The 18,392-nt window shown below is 41.3% G+C and overlaps 1 protein-coding gene across 1 annotated transcript in view; it reads left to right on the top strand.

Annotated features, from left to right (window-relative positions):
• fgd5b (FYVE, RhoGEF and PH domain containing 5b) overlaps positions 1 to 16,176 on the top strand; it is a 71,105-nt gene extending 54,929 nt beyond the window's left edge. Inside the window, exons 13-21 of the mRNA XM_082959247.1 lie at positions 4,268 to 4,351; positions 4,635 to 4,714; positions 5,115 to 5,211; positions 5,451 to 5,588; positions 5,764 to 5,866; positions 6,089 to 6,228; positions 6,585 to 6,683; positions 10,505 to 10,659; positions 10,886 to 16,176. Of these exons, the coding sequence (XP_082815373.1) occupies positions 4,268 to 4,351; positions 4,635 to 4,714; positions 5,115 to 5,211; positions 5,451 to 5,588; positions 5,764 to 5,866; positions 6,089 to 6,228; positions 6,585 to 6,683; positions 10,505 to 10,659; positions 10,886 to 10,922 (933 nt within the window). The 3' untranslated portion in view covers positions 10,923 to 16,176. The remainder of the gene's footprint in view (positions 1 to 4,267; positions 4,352 to 4,634; positions 4,715 to 5,114; positions 5,212 to 5,450; positions 5,589 to 5,763; positions 5,867 to 6,088; positions 6,229 to 6,584; positions 6,684 to 10,504; positions 10,660 to 10,885) is intronic.
• The last annotated feature ends 2,216 nt before the right edge of the window (positions 16,177 to 18,392 follow it).

The raw sequence follows: 18,392 nt of genomic DNA, 5'->3' as shown, positions 1-18,392 counted from the left end.
TGTCCAGCTGATCGGCCGGCACACCATGCTAGGATTGGCCCCCTTGTTAGCCTCTGGAGCTAAGCAACTCGCCAGCTTTCCATCCATCGGTGGTGTGCAAACAAGCCCCGTCTCCTTCATACCTTCTACATTCATGAACTTGTCATAACCTGGTAGCACCAGCCTGGCTGAATGAGGGGAATCCCGGGTTACCTTTAGCTCAGTGAAATCTTTAAACAGGGGTATGCAACGCTTCACCGTTGCAGGGACAGGAGGTAAATACCTTACACCAAACCTGGAGGAACTCCACTGTGAGGGAGAAGATCTGGTGATCTGCCGCCCTACGACACAGGCGCATTAACCACCAATGGTTCACTCTCCCCCGACAAATCCAAAGCCGTGGCTTTAGGCTGCCCAGTACTGATGTCATCCAATTCACACACTGGAAACCCTCCAGATCCAATCAGGGATAGTATATTCGGAATCCGGATTCTAAACACTGCCAGAGAAACTGGAATGAGCCTCACTCGGCTAGGATGACACCCCTATCAACACTGACCACCGCTGTTGCTCTCTCCCAGCCTCAGACAACCCCATTCGCTTCACTGGAAGAGCCTTTGCCAGCAGCCCCAATCTTTCTCACAAAGTCAGCTTGACGCCCAATGGAAGTTGAACCCAGCCGGAGACATTAGTCACACAAACTGCTCTGAGCCTTCCACCCCAGGCAAACAGGACATCACTCGTGAGTATGTTTAATTTTCATTGTGAAACCACATGCCCTTGGGCACGGTTGGAGGTTCAAACTCAGCTGGTTAACCTTTTTGAACTTACTCTTACCACTGACCATCCTACCCAAGCAAGGAAGCATTAGCTACACAAGCAGAGCAGAAAGTAGTTGGCTTTTAGTCAACTCAAAAACTGATACCAAGACCCAAAACTCGCAACATCTAGGGCTCTCAAACTCAACTCTAAACCAGAAGGCTCCGGAGCTCGTAATAGTTGAATACCCCTGATCTAGAGGGACAAGTACTCTCTCCCCACTAATAGACACCTAAGTCGGAGACGAATCTTGTAGTCTTTGTGTGCTTGAAACGTTTGTAAACTGCGTGACACGTTCTTCCTCCAGGCGAGCTGAAGAATTGAGGAAATGAATGCGAGCCCCGGTATTATAGCCAGGAAGGCAGGGCTTCCGACGGCAGGCTCGGCATCCATTGGCCTGTTGGGCGTGATTTCATTTTTCTTAAGGTGAATGTGATTGGTCGCTTACTCCCCAGAGTATGTTATACCAAGTGACTGACTGAAAGGGAACAGGGAAACATCTTGAGTTGTGACATTGGGCGCGTTTGAGTGGTAAGACCAAAGTAGCCGGCTGTAGACGGAAGTCGACAAGTAATGTTGGGGGAGGTACATATGCACAGACAACAAGTCGGACAACTTCTGCTGTTTCTAGGAAATGGCAGACATGGCATTCGCTTTTGCTATTGCCGATGAAGTGGATGCTATTGATATTCTACTTCTCCTACACGAAGCACAACATGATCAACATGGTCCAAGGAATGAATATCCTGATAAGGAAATTAGATATCATCCCAAGCTCTTTCTAACATTCACAAGACTTGTTTTGTATTTTTGTGATGGTTTTCTCAAAATATAACCAGTTGGTGAGTGCATAGGCTACAAGAATGAGAACATATAGGTGTTTTTGCAGCATATGGAATATGCTCTGTTGTTTCCCATTACTTCATGCCCTTGTACCTTCCTCATTATTATTTGTGATTGTGCAACATGGAATTGTAACAGATGTGATTAAATGGAGTCCACCAAGATTCTTACTGTATGCTAAGTGTTTGCATGTCAGCATCACATTATCCATATGCTGCAAAAACAGCCTTTCGGCAGGTAGCCTAGTGGTTAGAGCATTGGGCCAGTAACCAAAAGGTTGCTGGATCGAATGCCTGACCTGACAAGGTAAAAATCTGTCGTTCTGCCCCTGGGCAAGGCAGTTAACCCTATGTTCCCCAGGCACAGAAGACATGGATGTTGATTAAGGAAGCCCCCCGCACCTCTCTGATTCAGAGGGGTTGGTTTAAATGCGGAAGACACATTTCAGTTGAAGGCATTCAGCTGTACAATTGACTAGGTATCCCACTTTCCCCTAAATCTTAATCTGTATGTTGCTTTTGTCATTAAGACACATTCTGTTAAGAACAGAATTTGATTAAATCACATGAAGGACAAAACACTCACTGTACAGAAAAAGATAACACAATACGTATACACCAGTTCACATTAGTTACTGGTTAAACAATATGAAAAGGATTAGACTACATGTACATCAGTTCACATCAGTTACTGGTTAAACAATATGAAAATGATTAGACTACATGTACATCAGTTCACATCAGTTACTGGTTAAACAATATGAAAAGGATTAGACTACATGTACATCAGTTCACATCAGTTACTGGTTAAACAATATGAAAAGGATTAGACTACATGTACATCAGTTCACATTAGTTACTGGTTAAACTATATGAAAAGGATTAGACTACATGTACATCAGTTCACATACCGGGTAAACACTATGAAAAGGATTAGACTACATGTACATCAGTTCACATACTGGGTAAACACTATGACAAGGATTAGACTACATCTACATCAGTTCACATAAATTACTGGGGAAACAAAATGAAAAGGATTAGACTACATGTACATCAGTTCACATACTGGGTAAACACTATGAAAAGGATTAGACTACATGTACATCAGTTCACATAAATTACTGGGGAAACAAAATGAAAAGGATTAGACTACATGAACATCAGTTCACATACTGGGTAAACACTATGAAAAGGATTAGACTACATGAACATCAGTTCACATACTGGGGAAACAAAATGAAAAGGATTAGACTACATGAACATCAGTTCACATACTGGGTAAACACTATGAAAAGGATTAGACTACATGTACATCAGTTCACATACTGGGTAAACACTATGAAAAGGATTAGACTACATCTACATCAGTTCACATAAATTACTGGGGAAACAAAATGAAAAGGATTAGACTACATGTACATCAGTTCACATACTGGGTAAACACTATGAAAAGGATTAGACTACATGTACATCAGTTCACATAAATTACTGGGGAAACAAAATGAAAAGGATTAGACTACATGTACATCAGTTCACATACTGGTTAAACACTATGAAAAGGATTAGACTACATGTACATCAGTTCACATACTGGGTAAACACTATGAAAAGGATTAGACTACATGTACATCAGTTCACATAAATTACTGGGTAAACACTATGAAAATGATTAGACTACATGTACATCAGTTCACATAAGTTACTGGGTAAACACTATGAAAAGGATTAGACTACATGTACATCAGTTCACATAAGTTACTGGGTAAACAATAAGCCAAGCGATAAGCCAAGCAGTCAAATGCACTTGGTATTAACCCTACGACTGGTGTCTGGGCTACTTGCTCATTAATATTGAATTCATTTATGTTAGAAATGTAGATCACATGTAGGCCTATGTACATAGATTGAAAGGATGTTAGGTTACAGATGTATTTAAGCTCTAAATAGTCATCCAACCAAAACAGTAAACATGCATCGCTAATAACCAATGACAGGTGGCGACATCAACCATTTATGAGCATGTAGTGCCTTTTGAGTCCAAAAAAACAGAAGAAGGTTGTGTCCCACAATGCTTCAGTTCCTACTTCAAGTTGCAGTTGGTGTGGAGCAACTGCAGAAATTTCCAGTTGACTGCAGTTGAAAGTTTATGACCTTTGATCACATGGTTGTTGTAAAGGTCATGCAGTCGACATGTAGTCGCAAGTGGAAAAATGTGTATACCCATAATGCAACACATTTTGAAGGGCAGTAACCAACATTGGTCAACGTCTTGACAAAAGTGATCCGCTCGAACGCGCCCAAATCTGATGAAATTATGAGCACTAAAACAGCCCATTTCCTCCTTAAGGAACTGATCGTTTCCTCTTAGTTTAGACCGCCATCATGTGGTCAGTTAGCATGCAGGCATAATGTCAAAAGGATTTTTAGTACTGAGAATAAGTCCATGTATGCATTTCACATTGTTTAATTTCTCCATAATTTCTCCCTTGTTCTATCCAACAGCTGAATCAGTGTAATGTTTGTGTACAGTATTATCTTGTGCATTGGCTTTGAGGATAAAGAATGAGAGTACGTTTGATTCTGAGGCTTGTCAGTGAATAATGAGTGTGTTTGTGTGTTAACAGATGAATGATTTGCTGCTGTACACCTACCCTCAGCAAGACGGGAAATACAGACTGAAAAACACCCTAATACTGACTGGGATGAAGGTCAGAGTCCTCCTCCCCATCACTCATTCCCCTCTCTCACATTTTTTCCCCACTCGCCCCCTCTCTCGAACTTTGTCTCTGTCTTTTTCACTCCCTCTCACTTATTGTTTGTCCCTCCCTAATATCTCACTTTGCCACTCACCATCCCCTCTCTCCCTCTCTCCCTCTCTCTCGCTCTCTCTCCATCCTCTCATTCTCTCTTCCCTTTTTAAACCTATCTGTCCTCTCTCTCACTGGTTCCTCATCAGTCTATGTCATGTGCTTTTGATGATTGATGTTCCAGGTCAGTAAACCCATCATAGAGGATGTGCAGAACGCTCTGAGGATCGAGGGAGCAGACATCTCCATCACCTTGGCAGCCAGGTGCGTCACACTAATACATACACCTTGGTCGGTATAATGATTGGGGTTCACAGTTCTCGTGGTCACCAACTTTACTGTCTCAACAGTGAATGAAGTATAGTTACGCCTCTTGTGCCAGGATTCTAGGCTCTTTTACAAGTAGTGTCAGTGTTATTTTCCTGACCACGTATCTAGACCACTCCGGCCATTTCTACCTCTAAAAGTAACGTAGTCAAACACCCCACTGGACACACACTGGTTGAATCAAAGTTTCCACGTCATTTCAATGACATTACGTTAAATCAACGTACTGTAGAATAGATGTTGAATTGACGTCTGTGCCCAGTGGGACATTACTGCTAAATGAGACTCCGTACAGTAAGAGGGCTTAATGACCTGTGCTCTGTGTGTCCGTGTGCAGCTCCTGTAGTGAGAGAGAGGACTGGTTCCACACTCTGAGTCGGACAGTGTCTGACCACGCCAGAGGACCTGGAACTTTCAGCGGCTGTTCTGGAGAGGTGAGGAGGACTTTGACTGGGAGACAGTGCTTACATAAAAGTTATGTTAGCAATTTTAGCAATAACATAGTTATGCTCCCCACTCAATGACAATAGCAAACCAATTCTCATACATTTACTAAAGTTACATAGCATTGCAGGTGTCTGTAGGCTACATTGCAGCCTGTTTCCTCAGTGTGACTGTGAAGTCTAGTGTGGTAGCTGCATGTTGAAACTATATTGTCCTTTCTCTTTCCCAGGCCAGAGAGCGTCTGTGGCTGTCCCTGGGGGAGAAGGCTCCTACTCTGGTGCCTGTATCCCATGTGATGATGTGTATGAACTGTACCTCAGACTTCAGCATCACACTGCGCAGACACCACTGCCACGCCTGCGGGAGGGTGAGTCTCTCTCACACACACACATAGAATGAAAATGTTTTAAAGGAATGGCTATGTTACCTAGAAGCATAGTTTTGTGCAGTATGATGTGGCTGGAGTGTACGGTAGTCTATGGTCTGACCTGTGTGTGTTTTAGTGTTCTGACATGTCCTAGTCTTGGTCTTGCTTTACTCAGATTGTGTGTCGGAGCTGCTCCAGGAACAGATACCCTCTGAAGTACCTGAAGGACCACATGGCCAAAGTGTGTGACCACTGTTACAGCGAGCTCAAGAAGAGAGGTACACTACGCCTCCTGCCTTTTACTGTTTTGTATTGTACTAAACTGTACTATACTGTACTATACTATAATGTGTTGTACTATACTGTACTATACCATACTGTACAATACTGTACTATACCATACTGTACTGTACTGTACTATACTGTACATGCCCCCCTTGACTACTGGAGCACATTGAATGTGTGTGAGTCCAGTATTAAGGTGTTCTCTGTCGCCATAGGAGGAGATGTGTCTGGGGCGAGTGGTACTGACAGTCCTCGTTCTAACCGCCGCTCCAGCCGCCCAATCTCTGCCGTCTTCCAGAACATTCACCCTCCCAGCCTGTGGAGACACCGCAAGGGCACCGCATCTCTGAGCCAGGTATCCACACACACACACCACTCCTATTCTACCAAATGAACAGGGAATTGGTTGAGGTTGACATTGACATTGCGAAAGCCATTGTCCACATCCTGCTGTAGCTACATTACTCAGTCCTGTACTGTTATCCATTTGAAAAGTACTCCTTTATTATTGGACCCAAATTACGATGTTAGAATTATAAGATAACTGTAAGAATCTATCATTGTAGAAAATTATTATCGAAAATTCAGCAAAAATATCAATCATTTTGGTTTTCAATTCATGCACCTTGGTTGTACTGAGTAAGTGGCAGTATAGGTTTCGCTGTGCACTGTTATGTATCTAACTAATGGCTGTTCCTGTGTTGTCTCCAGGTGAGTGTGTCAGAGGAGGCCTCTATGAGCGGGACTCAACAGCGCAGTAAGAGGAGCAAGAGGAACTGGAAGAGGCTGTGGTTTCAACTCAAAGACAAGGTGCTTTACACCTACCAGGCCCGCGAGGTGAGGGGGAAAACACGTTCCCCTTAAACCTGAACCCTCACACACATCACACCCCTACTACACCTCTCCCTGTAAATCTGTAACTTACACATACCCAACTCAGATGGAGAAAGAGCATTGGGTTTCTCTAGTATAGCTCTATTTTCTTAGTTTGTGAATGCCCACAAAACTAGGGGACTGTGGTACATGTATTCACAAAACTAGGGGTGTAACTACTTGTATTCACAAAACTAGGGGTGTAACTGTACTTGTATTCACAAAACTAGGGGTGTAACTGTACTTGTATTCACAAAACTAGGGGTGTAACTGTACTTGTATTCACAAAACTAGGGGTGTAACTGTACTTGTATTCACAAAACTAGGGGTGTAACTGTACTTGTATTCACAAAACTAGGGGTGTAACTGTACTTGTATTCGTAACGAACTGTTCGGTATGGGGACATCAGTTCGGTCCGCCCTGTGAACCCGAATGAATACATAAAACAAATATTTTTTAAATAAAACCCTAGGACTATAGGCTATGGCTAAACTGCTGTAAATCTGATCTGAAGAAAAGAATTAGAGCCTATGCGCACTTTGTAATCAGAATTTCAATATTAATTGCCGGATTTCAAATGATCCTTTTGTGAGGTGGAGCCGGGAACTAGTTCTGTATGATGGAGAGTGGTGGGATCGATAAACCAGGAGGATCCTCCATCATCGTTTAAATCTCCAGTTTGGGAACATTTTGGCCTCCAAGTAGATTACAACAGCGATGAACAGAGAGATTACGTCGCCACTGCTCAACCAGAATAGCCTATGCAGCTACCAACACATTTATGCCGACATCACCCCAGTATTCCTACCACCGGATCCAGACGGAAACGCAAAAAACCCATCAACATAACATTTTCTCTATACTCTGCATTCAAGCAGCCCTTCTCAACTGATTCTGACCAGGCCAAAGAAATTACAAGAGAGATAGGTATGTTTATAGCCGCGGAAATGTGCCCATTCTCTTTGGTTGAGAATAGGGGGTTTCAGCACTACTGGCACACTGGACGCAAGGGAGGGGTGGGGAGCGGGGGCTGCCCCCCACCCCTGAGGTGCCCATGCGCCTGTCATTGGTCATAATGCTTCTTAGGTAGTTCGTTATTAGTTTTAGTTCTGCAATATCTTTAACTGAGCCTCTCATTCTCCTTAATTACCGGCCTCAACATGTTACGGAAAGAGATGAACTGTATAAGAAGCTCTGGGGACATGTCGCCTGGCTAGTGGACAGCCAATACATTGGCAGATGTAAACAGATTATCATCTTTAGCGGGCAACAGTTCTTGAGGGCTCAAACAAAAAGATCCCAGTTTCGTTCATGCTGGTGAACCAGCGTTTGAGTTGTGTGGTTGTAATATCAGCAGTTCCTTATCTCTGCTATAGTTTAAATTGTGTGCAGCACAATGGACATTTAATACACAATGTCTCAGGAAAGACTGTCTGGGTTGTCAATACTTAGTATAGAAAACAGTCGGGCTGCAACCTACGCCTACAGGCCGTGGTTTGCACACAAGAATTCAAGGCACTGCAGTAGCATACTGTAGCTACTATAGCCCTCTACATAGAAAACAAATAGAGCGAGACAAGCACAGAAACTGATCAACTTTTTTTTTTCTTCAAGAAAAACAGACACAGAGAGAGGCAGCTAGGAATACTTCAGGAGAATTGTTAGGCTATTTTTTTTTTTTTTAAGTGTATAAATAGCAGCTAAATACTGTATAGCTATAGGATACACTGCGTAATGAAACAATCCCTAGTAAGCTAATGTTTTGAGGGTGGACTGACTGTACTATTTGGCATTAATAGACTGGTTTTATTCACAACCACTTTCTATCCAAGCTGGAAGAGGAGGACTCATGTCATACAGGTTCAGATAGCCTATACAGGTCACTTGTATATATCATTTAAAAAAATCGATTGGTAGCTGATTAGTTTGCTGTTGCATCGAAAATACATTTTGCAATCTGCATTGTTTGAATTTCCAACTTTTAATTACTGAACAAGTAATTACATTATTGCCACCAGCCAGCAGTCTAAATGGCAGCATTGTGACACCGTGTATAGCTTCGTGAAATGTTAGGCTTAACATGAGAAAATGTGGCAATAAACATTTATCCATTAGCTAAAGCAAAGCTATAGGCTATATGCCCTGGAACAACAGAAAGCCTATCGTCGATTCGATATGCAGCTACATAGACATGTTGCAATTTCAGCACCATGGACAGCGATCGGTAGTCTATACTTTGTGAGTAGCTGTCTGACTGACACATTCGATTTTGTATTTTAGGAAAGGGGTAGGGTCCAGAGAAATTGCGTTACGCCAGTGTTCAGCGCCTCATGAAAGTGCTTGAGCCACGTAACAAAATTAGCTCTCTCGCACCAATTTCAGCAAACAGATAGTATATAAGCAAGCTAAAGCCAAAGTTGTCATTGAATTGGCCAATGCACCATGGGTTGCGCTTGCTACAGATGGATGAACCTCCAGGGCTATAGAGAGCTACTTAATTAAACCTCTTTAAGGATCGGCCCCTTTTTTCAATTTTCACCCAAATCTAACTGGCTGTAGCTCTGGCCCTGTAGCAAGGAATGCATATTCTTGGTACCATTTGAAAGGAAACACTTTGAATTTTGTGGAAATGTGAAAGGAATGTAGGAGAATATAACACATTATATCTGGTAAAAGATAATATAAAGAGTAAAACAACCGTTTTTTGGTATTTTTTTTGTACCATCATCTTTGAAATGCAAGAGAAAGGCCATTATGTATTATTCCAGCCCAGGTGCCATTTATGCAAAGTTTCAGACTGATCCAATGAACCATTGCAATTCTGTTAAAAATGTTCTATCAAGACTGCCCAAATGTGCCTAATTTGTGTGTTAATAACTTTTCATGTTCAAAACTGTGCACTCTCCTCAAACAATAGCATGGTATTATTTCACTGTAATAGCTACTGTAAATTGGACAGTGCAGTTAGATTAACAAGAATTTAAGCTTTCTGTCAATATCAGATATGTCTATGTCCTGGGAAATGTTGTTGTTACTTACAACCTCATGCTAATCGCATTAGCCTACGTTAGCTCAACCGTCCTGCAGGGGACCCACCAATCCTGAAGAAGATTTATTTAACAGTGACAGCCCATCACATTACCCCGGAGTGGTAAATGAGAATTACCGCGCTAGAGACACGCCCCTTTATGAGAGTCACACAAGTGCCAGTCTTTTTCTCTTTGTACGAAAACATAGCATAGGCCTATACAATGTCTGAGCCATGTTTACATATTGATTTCACATGCATATTGTTTTTTATTTTTGTGTTGTTGAGTAATCTTGTATTTTCATTTAAGAAAATACAAAGTGTTGATGTTCCTGATTGTGCTCTCATCAGGCATTATATGACTCATGATCATATATGGAATCAGGAATACCAACACTTTGTATTTGATTAAATAAACAACAATTAACTACAGTAACTGTTGGCATTTCATTTTGTACCGAAACCGTGACCCCAAAACCGCAATACGTACCGAACCATGGGTTTGGCGAACCGTTACACCCCTACACAAAACCCCCACAAACTACACCCTGAAGACTATGCGGGTCTCTTTCTCTCTGTATTACTCTCTGTCTGTCCTCTCTCTCCTCTCTCTCTTTCTCTCTCTCTCTCTCTCTGTCTCTGTCTCTCTCTGTATTACTCTCTGTCTGTCCTCTCTCTCCTCTCTCTCTTTCTCTCTCTGTCTCTCTCTGTCTCTGTCTCTGTCTCCAGGAGAAGGTGGCATCTGAGAGTTTGCCTCTCTTGGGCTTCACAGTGAAGCTGCCTGACAGGCCAGGTGGAGAGGAGACAACCAACGTCTTTGAGCTGTACCACAAGAAGTCCCTGTACTACACCTTTAAGGCCGAGAACAACCACACTGCTGAGAGGTGAGCTCTGCACTGCACCTTTTATGGCCACATGATCTGACCAGGAGAAACTATGGGCCCAAGTTATAGCCTTTATCCTTTTACATAGTGAGGTAAAACTCCTGGCCCCAGTTACAGGCCTCATTCAGTAACCTCATAGGTGTGACTCACATTGACAACAGCATCAACACAACAAACATATTGTTATTACAATGTTATTACAGTCAGCACTTTCTTCTCTGTCCAGATGGGTGAATGCCATGGAGGAAGCCACAGTTTTATAGCAGTGGCCATCTTGGGTGGTTTGTTGATACTGTGGTTGCGTTCCCCTGCTCAGACGTTGCATGTATCAACCAATGATTGCGTGCCACGTCATCAACTGTGTCATCGACTGACAGATTACTTTAACATATGATGTGGTTAGCTGATACATAAAATACCTATCCAGGCGTTATAAGATCTGGCAGGCGTCAGCAACGCCTGGACAGAGGAACGCACCCTATATCTCACCTTTCAGACTTACCCTGGAGTCCTCGCTGCCACTCTCCTACTACACATAGCCGTCCCTCAGAATGCCTGAATGTAAAACAAAAAGGGAAGAAGAGGAAGAAGGATGAATATGTTCACTTTGCCTTTAGTCAGCTGTGACGGTTGTGTCTTACTGTGTGGACTGGGAGAGGAGAGAACAAGACATGGTGTTCTTAAAGGAGGGGACACGCTCACCTACTTTGTCATCTTCCAACGTCCCCATCCCGCTGCTACAGCAGGTGTGATGCCTAGAGCCAAGAGAGAAGCTGTCCCAGATACGTACCCTTCTGGAAAATTCCACCAAGGCTACCTATGACTCTCCCTCCAGTTTTTCATGGCATTAACCACTCTGGATTACTTATACAAATGGAATGAAAATTACATTCACATTTTTTTGGGATATTTTATTTTATTTTAAGAACACTGTAAAAACAATGTAGTTGTTTCAACTAGTTATTATTAAATACGTTTCCACAGACTTTTCGGGCAGAGTGTTACCTGAACCCACATTTTTTTGGGGCACAAACTTGATTACATTTTGCATGTTCATTTATATAGGAATTCATATAAAATAAAATAACATTTTATTGGTCACATACACATGGTTAGCAGATGTTAATGCGAGTGTAGCGAAATGCTTGTGCTTCTAGTTCCAACAGTGCAGTAATATCTAACAAGTAATCTAACAATTCCCAACAACTACCTAATACACACAAAACTAACAAGTAATCTAACAATTCCCCAACAACTACCTAATACACACAAATCTAAAGGGGTGAATGAGAATATGTACATATAAGTATATGGATGAGCGATGGCCGAGCGGCATAGGCAAGTTGCAGTAGATGGTATAAAATACAGTATATACATGTGATTTGAGTCATGTAAGATATGTAAACATTATTAAAGTGGCATTGTTTAAAGTGACTAGTGATACATTTATTAAAGTGTCCAGTGATTGGGTCTCAATGTAGGCAGCAGCCACTCTGAGTTAGTGATTACTGTTTAATAGTCTGATGGCCTTGAGATAGAAGCTGTTTTTCAGTCTCTCGGTCCCAGCTTTGATGCACCTGTACTGACCTCGCCTTCTGGATGATAGCGGGGTGAACAGGCAGTGGCTCGGGTGGTTGATGTCCTTGATGATCTTGTTGGCCTTCCTGTGACATCGGGTGCTGTAGGTGTCATGGAGGGCAGGTAGGGCCCCGGGTGATGCGTTGTGCAGACCGCACCACCTTCTGGAGAGTCCTTGCAGTATTGAAAATGTCCTCACCTGCGATTTGAAGTCACAACCTCTTACTGCACTCTAAGCCACCATGTCTGTGTCAATGACTGATTTCCCCTGTATTGCTACACTTTGCACCTCAAAGTACATCTCAGCTCTATTAAAAGTACACTCAAGAAAAAATATTTTATTTATCATAGTGATTAAGTCAGGGTTTCCCAAACTCACTCCTCGGGACCCCAAGGGGTGCACGTTTTGGCTTTCACCCTAGCACTACACAGCTGATTCAAGTAATCAACTAATCATCAAGCTTTGATCATTTCAATCAGCTGTGTAGTGTTAGGACAAAAAACAAAACGTGCACCCCTTGGGGTCCAGAGGATCGAGTTTGGGAAACGCTGGATTAAGGAGTAACATTAAAACAGAGTAATATACCCCACCAACATTAAACAACCAGACAGAAAACCCTCAAATGGCTGAAACAAGTCAATCAAATCAATGATGAGAGAATAGTCAGATTAACTGAGAACTGACACAGACATGGTGGTGTAGCAGGAAGATTGGAATGCCATGAACCAAAAGGTTGTGCGTTCAAATCCCAGGTGAGCACATTGAATAATGGGGACGTGGGGTTGGCAGGTACCCTAGCAGTTGAGAGCGTTGGGCCAGTAACCGAAAGGTCACTGGTTTAAATCACCGAGCCTACTAGTTGAAAAATCTGTCAATGTGCCCTAAAGCAAGGCACTTAACCATAATTGCTCTGGATAAGAGCATCTGCTATATGAATCATTTCTGTATAAATGAACATGCACAAGGTAATCATGTCAACATGTGTCAAATATGTAAGTTGAAAACATTGCATGTTAAAAGCACTGTGTTGCCCAGGTTTTTTTTTTAGTTAAGATGCCCAAATAATAATTTAGATTTAAATTGACAGAATTTTTGCCTAAGTTTTCTCAAGTTGGAGCTAAGTTTGGGCCAACAATTTTTGTTGTTTTTTAGATAACACGAAAAGTTGAGTAAACAGAAAAAAAGGCTGTGGAACCAGTTACTTAATAATAATTAGTTGAAACAACTAGATTGTTTTCAGTGAACAATAACAGTAAATGTTATTAAACTGCATGTACTACTAGGGTATAGCCGACACCCAGAGGTTATGAACATGCTGAATCTGTTATTAATACACGTCGATCACATGCCAAAGTGACCGTTGTTTTCATTTGATGTCAGAAGCATAAGAGTGGCTCTCCATGTTTTATTACTTCATCCGCCAAGGTTTGAGATGGTGGGTTTACTCAACCCCCTCCCATTTGACCAAATATGTGCTGTCATGTTCACAGTCCAAGACAGCCTTTCTAAACCAATATGTCAGTACTTACTGAATGAATTCTCTATTTCTTTATTTTATCAGAACACTTTCCTGCACTCGACTTAGCCAGCTTCACGTACCTTAATGCCTGACATTTTAAAACACAGGTTCAGAATATGACTGTTCATGGGTGGCACCTCATTCGGTCGTTGGCATTATTATCAACGCTGTTAGATCTCGCAGCATATTGATGTCCGACTGATGGTTAATGGTCAGTCTTTCTGAACGAGGGCTAATGACTGTTTCATGGAAATTACGCTATAGAAGCCTGGAAATACGATGACATTGCTAAAGTATACAAATAATTTGTAGAAAACAACTTTGCCATCATGATGATGTCGTCAAGTTTCCTTTAGAGAGATGGCAATGTTGCCTTGAGCTAGCAAAGTTTGTTCCCTCCGCCCTATGTTCTCTGGGCCCTATGATTCCTCTACCTATGTTCCCAGAGCCCTATATTTCCTCAGCCCTATGTTCCCTGGGCCCTGTGTTCCCTCAGTCCTATGTTCCCTCAGTACCCACTGAACCAATTCCAATCAAAATTGGCATAAATGCTTATTGTCCAAATAATTTGTATTGTAATCAAATACCCAGTGTGCTTTGTAAGTGTTAATTTTCACATAACATTTTGGTAATTTAGCAGACGTTTTTATCATACCATAGTGCCATCACACTTCTGATACAAATGCAGTACATTTGGGGTGATAGGAGCCCACAAAAGTGTGAGTCGCTATGACAAATGGTATAGAAAAGTATTTTGGATTTTGAAATTGTGTAACTTATTGCAAAATACATTTCTTTGTAGTTAAGGCCAGTGGAATACAAATTACACTAAATACTCAAAAGTAACTGAAATACACTACCGTTCAAAAGTTTGGGGTCACTTAGAGATGTCCTTGTTTTTTAAAGAAAAGTTTTTGTCCATTAAAATAACATCAAATTGATCAGAAATACAGTGTAGACATTGCTAATGTTGTAAATAACTATTATAGCTAGAAACACCTGATTTTTAATGGAATATCTACATAGGCGTACAGAGGCCCATTATCAGCAACCATCACTCCTGTGTTCCAATGGCACGTTGTGTTAGCTAATCCAAGTTTATCATTTTAAAAGGCTAATTGATCGTTAGAAAACCCTTTTGCAATTATGTTAGCACAGCTGAAAACTGTTGTCCTGATTAAAGAAGCAATAAAACTGGCCTTCTTTAGACTAGTTGAGTATCTGGAGCGTCAGCATTTGTGGGTTCGATTACAGGCTCAAAATGGCAAGAAACAAAGCACTTTCTTCTGAAACTCGTCAGTTTATTCTTGTTCTGCGAAATGAAGGCTATTCAGACATGGTCCCTCATGCTAATATTAGCTAGCAAAAATGTCGGTGCTCTCTCCCCAATATTAGCTAGCTAGCTAAAGTTATACTATATCTCAAGTCAATCTGGTGACATCACAATGATGACAAAAGTTTATCCTACTAATTATTTGCCTCCTTTTGAAATGTCATCATGTTTCCAAGCCACAGTAATGCACTTTAGACAAAATCTTAATCAGCACCTACACTTTTAGAAAAAAGGGTTCTAAAAGGGTTCTTTGGCTGTCCCTATAGGAGAACCCTTTTTGGTTCCAGGTTTAACCTTTTTGGCCTTCAGGTAGAACCATTTTGGGTTACATGAAGAACTCTCTGTGGAAAGGGTCCTTCATGGAACCCAAAAGGGTTCTACCTGGAACCAAAAAGGGTTCTTCAAAGGGTTCTCCTATGGGGACAGCCGAAGAACCCTTTTAGCTTCTAGATCGCACCTTTTTTCATAAGTGTGTATTGAGACTGCATTGCATAGAATGCTCAGCTGGGCTTCAGTCCTGAAACGAACGTTAAAAACAATATTGTAATTAAATGTGCAACCCATGATTTGTCTTTTTCTTTTGTGCATTTTATGTGGTTCTTTGCTATGCATTTTTGTCATGTACTGTATTTTCTGAAATGGCCTTGCATACAGCAACTAGTTAATGTAAATACATATAGATTTTGATAGCCAAATATTGTTTTGCTTTATTTGCACTGATAAAATGAGAATGGAACTGAAAGTGGAATGTAAGTGCACTCTTCTCCTAAATGTTATTCTTTAATCCTGTGTCTTGGTCGACCTGTGCCAAACTTACTAAGCCCAGTGCCTGGAGTTAGCTAACCATGGATATATCAGTTATATTAGATCAATGACAAAAAAGAGACTTCAACATTAAGTTACATAACATGTCAAATTCCTATTTGTATCAAGCCACAGCTCAGCCTTATAATGAGGGTGGTTTCCCTGATGTGAAACCCTGCTATTAGCCATAACTACTGTAGTGGACTTTGTACTGGGCGAGTTATTTATTTCAAATCGTGGGGGTTTCTCAGACAAGTAAAGTGACTAAGGTCGGATATCCTTTGCATGTGTCAGTTTGTGTGATTTCTTCTAATTACTCTGTGCTAGGGTTGCAAAGCTACCTGTAATTTACCAAAGTTCCCAAAATCTTCAGTAATTTAGGTAATTAACAGGTAATCTATGGCAATCTATGGTAACTTTGATAATTTGGACTTGAATAACTTTAAAAAAAAATGTATTCATATATAGTATTCATTTTTTATATCTGTGTCCATATGGCCCATGAGTTTCTAGTGGATAAACTATATGGTCCATGTGTTTCTAGTGGATAAACCATATGGTCCATGAGTTTCTAGTGGATAAACCATATGGTCCATGAGTTTCTAGTGGATAAACCATATGGTCCATGAGTTTCTAGTGGATAAACCATATGGTCCATGAGTTTCTAGTGGATAAACCATATGGTCCATGAGTTTCTAGTGGATAAACCATATGGTCCATGAGTTTCTAGTGGATAAACCATATGGTCCATGTGTTTCTAGTGGATAAACCATATGGTCCATGTGTTTCTAGTGGATAAACCATATGGTCCATGAGTTTCTAGTGGATAAACCATATGGCCCATGTGTTTCTAGTGGATAAACCATATGGTCCATGTGTTTCTAGTGGATAAACCATATGGTCCATGAGTTTCTAGTGGATAAACCATATGGTCCATGAGTTTCTAGTGGATAAACCATATGGTTCAAGAGAAAATTGCCTAATTCATAAAAAAAAAGCATCTAATCAACAATGGCATTATTTTCAAATAACTCTGCAACTCCCACCAGTTTGGCGCCAAAACATTTGCAACAAAGACATATTGACATACAGTAGTAAAATAACTAAAAGTGTGTAAAAAAATTATAATATACAAATATTTCTCTCTGTGCGCATCCTGACTTTAAACTTAAGCATGAGAATAGTGTGCTGTTCACCTGAATGTACTGTACATGTGCTCAGGGAGACGGCAACCTTACCGTGGTCCAGGACCAGCTCTGTCTCTCTTAAACTCTCGGTCGACCAGTCCAAGTGGATTATTATTTGTTCAGATGATGATGAGAACGTAAATATGTACAAAAAGGAAAAAAACAAAAGGCATGCCCAAACAAAAGACTCAAAAATAAACGAAAGTCTCTGTGGGCTATTTATACTCCCACACGTATTTCAACTGTGTCTGTGTATAACTGTAACTGCAGTAATAAAGCAGAAGTGCAATGTATCTGGTTTCAGATCACTGAGGGCTTCAGCAGAGTGAGCAGCAGGGCCTGGGTGATACAGACAGACAGACAGCAGTATGCAGTATAGGAGAGTAGGGCAGGAGAAATGGCAGCACTGCTCTGTTCCTTACCTCTCCCTTGAGGCTTCCTGACCCAGAATAGTGAGGGGGGGAAAGTTTGTTTTCTGGGGTAACTGGAAGTTGCAGACACCTTGTTCTATATAGGCTGGATCCTTCATCATCCAGTGCTCTCCTTATTTCCCTCTCCCAGGGTCCCTCTCTTTCTCATTACTTTCTTCAACAGTATCCCCCATTATTTCAACTCTTCCTCATTCTTTTTGTCTAGCTCTCTTTCTGTTTCACAACGTATCCTGTTTCTCAGTTGTAAGGCTGTTGGTTAGGTCCTCTTTAGTTCATGCAGGTCTCATCATACTTACTCATACCTATTACATAGGGCCAGGGGTTTTTCCAGATCTGAGCAAGAAACACTCCATGCTCTACTCATACTGCATACCACTCCAGTCATTCCTACGCTTTTTGACTAATGACCATTCACTTGCTCCAGTTCTTCCCCCTCTCTAGATACAAACCCCTCCCCTGGTACCTGCTGCCCCTGTTCCTATTATCCAGCTTGGGGGTTGAGTAAACACTTCATTAGCAACTAGGTTGTGCTAATAGATACTGTTGATGCTGTTACTGTACTTCAGTTATTATTCACAGTACTGATCATTTTCTCAGCAGATGTATCAATCATGAGGCAGGCATGTACATGATCAAAGAGGGAAGTGTTTGTATTGTATCAATACTAAAAATGCTATTTTTGTATTCCATACGCCCAAACTGTCTCAAAGGAGACACTGAATGTGAGAGATTAGTGATCATCACAATAGAGACGGGACAGGACAGGACAATAATAAACAAGGCAATATAACAATTGTGGTGTCTGTACAAGTAAGCAGTAGTGGGGTGGAGAAGTGAGACCTAAAAAGAGAGAAGAGGGAGGTCAGTTCTAATACAGATG

Source organism: Salmo salar, chromosome 12, assembly GCF_965601325.2.
Source record: "Salmo salar chromosome 12, fSalSal1, whole genome shotgun sequence".
Lineage (NCBI taxonomy): Eukaryota > Metazoa > Chordata > Actinopteri > Salmoniformes > Salmonidae > Salmo > Salmo salar.
The sequence above is the reverse complement of the archived record's forward strand: the minus strand, read 5'-3'. Positions and strand labels throughout refer to the sequence as shown.